The 4,013-nt window shown below is 39.8% G+C and overlaps 1 protein-coding gene across 1 annotated transcript in view; it reads right to left on the reverse strand.

The window, feature by feature from the left end:
* LOC136817182 (uncharacterized) overlaps positions 1-1,543 on the reverse strand; it is a 2,919-nt gene extending 1,376 nt beyond the window's left edge. The window contains exon 1 of the mRNA XM_067073519.1: positions 11-1,543. Within this exon, the coding sequence (XP_066929620.1) occupies positions 11-1,543 (1,533 nt within the window). The remainder of the gene's footprint in view (positions 1-10) is intronic.
* Positions 1,544-4,013: the final 2,470 nt, after the last annotated feature.

Below are 4,013 nucleotides of genomic sequence, written 5' to 3' on the forward strand. Positions count from 1 at the left end.
CGTTTAAAACCAATTTCCCTTCGACTAAATAAATTACCGCCTTGTTGGCAGTCAAAAAGTCTTGGCCGAGTATAACGTCAAAGCTACTCGGAAGGATCAAAAATTTTTGCGTTAGCACCACATTATCGAACTGTAGTGGGAGTGTCAACTCTCCTTCTACTTCTGCGCTGGATTCCCCTGAAAATGTCTGGACAGAATTAAAGGAAGGCTTTTGTTTTGGGTAATTCTTGGGGCATACCTTGGCAAGAAAACTTTTGTCGATACAGGACACTGTCGCGCCAGTGTCAATAAGAAGTTTACAGTCCTGGTTGAATATTTGTCCTTCTATGTAGACCAAAGGGCTAGGTCTCACAGGGTTAACTTCAGGCTTCAAAAATGGGGTTCCTTTTGGCTTTGGGGCTTTAGTTTCCTTTTTCTTGGGGCCCACGACGTTGACTCCCGGCTTGGCGTAAGTCGGTTTGCCGAACCGAACGGACTGATTACCCTTTTGGTATCTATAGTATTCTGGTTGATTAACTGGAAAACTGCTGGGGCTCCTGGGGTCCTGGTTTCGTGGTGGAAAAGATTCCTTCCTTGAGTTTCTAGGTTGGGTACCGTAAGCATTCCCTTGAAAAGTAGCCCTTGGGGGATGACGGTAAGAATTAGAATGATCAGGTCTTCTTTGAGGGGGTCTAGGGGCCCTGGAGTCACGTCCGCGACCAAAACTAGTTCTTTTAGCATAGCAGTCCCTAGCAATGTGACCGTGCCGCCCACATGAATAACACTTTATCGAAGATTTTCGAGGTTCCCTTGAATGTTCAAGCTGGTTAACCCGTGCCCTTAACTGATTAAGTTCGTTCAATTTGTTGTTTGAACAACCCTCTTCACCTTCCATTAGAGTCTGAATTCTTGGAATTAAGGAGTTCAACTCGGCCTCCTTAGATCCTTTTAATGTTTGTAAAACAGCGTATTTATTTTCGGCTAAAGCACGTGCCTCTGCGTACGTATCTGGATAGTGTAGCATGACGTATTCTTTTAGGTCGGGTTGAAGACCCTGAACAAAAATATTTTTGGCTTCCTTATCCGACAACTCAAGCTTGCGGGCCTCGTTTTGGATGGAAAGGGAGTATGTTTCCAGGGACTCCGTCTTTGTCATTTTCCTGCCGTGTAATTGGGCTATTTTTAGCATTTCCAGTTTTTTTGGATAATATTTTTCTTTGAAAATATCTTTTATCTTTTTAAAAGTATCGATTTCTCCGGGTTGAAGAGTTCCGAAGAAAAATAGAGCGTTTTCCTCGAGGCAAGAAGGAAACACTAGAAGTTTATCGTCATCAGTAAGACTATAGTATTTTGCGTACTGATCAAAATAATTGAAAAAATCTGTGACAAAGGGTTCCTCGGTGCCCTTAAACTTCGGTTGTCGCATGGTCGTTTTGGTCTTTTGACCCGCGATAGTTTTCATTAGTTCTTGCAAGGTCTTGTCCTGACGAGAACTATTGTCTGCCAGCTGCAGCGTAATTCGACGAAGCATCTCGTCGGATGCAGGCTCTTCGTCGAACGACATTAGTACTGAAGACGAATGTCTAGTTTTGGCGCCTCTATTAAAATTTTCCTGGGTCTCAAACGAATGAACAGGACAGCGCCCAGGGGCTGAACTGTTGCGCGTAGCGGTCCTACAACTACACTTAAGGCTGTTATTCGCTTGAATCTTGGCGGTTAATTAGTTTCTATATAAAAAAATTTGTTTCGTTTCAATCAATTATAGTAAATTAGTTTTCTCTACCGGAAATAGTTTTCTCAATGACGTATCTATCAGCGAAATAATTGCCTAACGAAAGAACAACTTAATTGCTTCTTACTTATATACAAGGATTATATGTTGAGCTATATATATACACGCGCGCTAAATGAATTCAAATAAAAACAAAAATATACTCACGACGTAAGCGTCCTTACGTTTACTTTGACGGCTGGGTTCACAACAGTGTCGCTGAGTCTGGAGCGTCCAATGCACGTCTTTTGTCGACAATTCTTCTTTTGTAACTTCTTCTTCTTTTGTAACTTCTTCTTCTTAATTTCTTCTTCGTAATTTATAATAACCTCTTTAACATCAATACACTAATTTTCTTCTGTGTAATTTACCTCTTTAACATCGATACAACATCGATACACTAATATTAAATTTGATAGCCCTATTTCATTTTTCTTAAAACTAAACGCTGTCTGCGGGTATTTTCATCGGGACGTCATATGTAGACTAGGCTAACAAAGGGGGAGACGGCTCAGCGGAGAGATCAGTAATTTAAGACTGTATATGGTTTCGTACCATCGATTAACTTATATTCTCAATTTCAACTTATAATAATTTGACAGCGTTTAGTTTATATGATCTTACAAAATAGGTTATACACTATTCGTGTCTCTTTCAATCTCCGTCTTTCTTCGTTTAAGTTGCAGCTTTTATAGCTGTCAACGGAATGTCAATGGAATGTCGTTAGATTTAAATAAAGTAACAGATATTGGTCTTGGGCCGCATGGATCTCATTTGTATGTTTGTTGCGGTTCGAGCATGTTTCAGCATTTGCGTAGGTTTAATCATCGATCGTTATGTGATATTGGTCTTGGTAGAGCCATTTTCCGATGGGGTGGCCAGCTGGTATTAAGCTCCAGCTGACAATATTGGAAAAGGTACCCTTAGGACCCGCACATACCCGTCGGTCCTTTTGCCCAGCTGCCCCCCCCCCCCCCGGGGGGCAAAACGGAAAGAATGTAGAATGTAATGCATTATAGACTAGTATAGTCGTTGAATGAAAAACATCACACCGGAAAATCTTATTAGAGTGGTAAAATCGGGAAACCGTATCTAGAACGATATTCTCAAATTTCAACGACTAGACGCGTCTTGTTGAGAAAAACTTTTTTTGCTTCAAATTAGACGGGGGTTTTATTCTTGCGATTGGTTACGAAAAATGCTGACTCATCACAACAAACCACCATATTGGATTCTTTTTTTCGTGGAAATGTGTTTTTGCAGTTCAATTTCTTGGAAAACGTGTTTTTTTAAAGGATTTGTTGTTTTTTCTTCATCTTTATTTTCCTTTTCTCTCGCGTGCTAATTCCCGTGTGAACGTTTTTCCGATTATACCTAGCCAGTACCCTAAACTAGTTTCAATCAGCAATTCAGCCCCTTCAATTTTTTTCATTCTTTCTAGTCCGTGGTAATTTTCCGGGGGTCAGGATTCGATTATTGTCAGTTAGTTAGGGTCAGGGTTGCTAGTAACGGCTTGTCACTGTGCCGGGTGCATACTCGGCGCCTTGGGCCCCGCAGGGTTGCTAGTGTAGCGGGCATTGCCCTAATTTTATTCAATATTATGAGAAACTACAATTTTGTTTCAATATCATATTATCTCCATGATGTCAATTTGTAGAACAGTTCATTTGTTTACATTTTCTATTATTATAGAGATAATCTTATCATATATGATTAGTTATTTTATCTCCTTAGTTTTTATTATCTCCTTAATGTGGCCTTAAATAGTGCACACTCACACTTTTCTTCAGTTAACATCAACTCACCACAGAGGAAGGAGCTCTCTAACTCAACTCAATAGTATTTTTCATGGTCTTGTGGATCAGTCATACATTCACTTGACTTATTGCTGCCAGTCACAGCATTTTATATCTGGCAAGCTGGTAGGTTTTGCTTTCCTTGTTTTTCTTTCATGGCAGCCATTTTGTTTTTGTAGGTGTGGCCTTTTTCAGTGTTTGCTTTCATTCATGGCAGCCATCTTGTTTTCCTTTGTTGGGCCTCTGTCTTTGCACTACTAAGTTAAGCCTTAATTTATGAGTCAATTTCAACTATTCAATTCTATATTCAAACTAGATTTGTAATGAGAGATTTATTTTATTTATTTAGTTTGAACTTCTACGTCATAAAGATGTTCCAAACATACCAGACAATTTGTTGAGTACTTCCTCGCCACATTCAAACAGCAAGATAACTCAAATGCTGTCAAGTCATCCAATCAATGGTC

This window comes from Clytia hemisphaerica, unplaced genomic scaffold, assembly GCF_902728285.1.
Source record: "Clytia hemisphaerica strain Z4C2 unplaced genomic scaffold, Clytia hemisphaerica genome assembly, whole genome shotgun sequence".
Classification (NCBI taxonomy): domain Eukaryota; kingdom Metazoa; phylum Cnidaria; class Hydrozoa; order Leptothecata; family Clytiidae; genus Clytia; species Clytia hemisphaerica.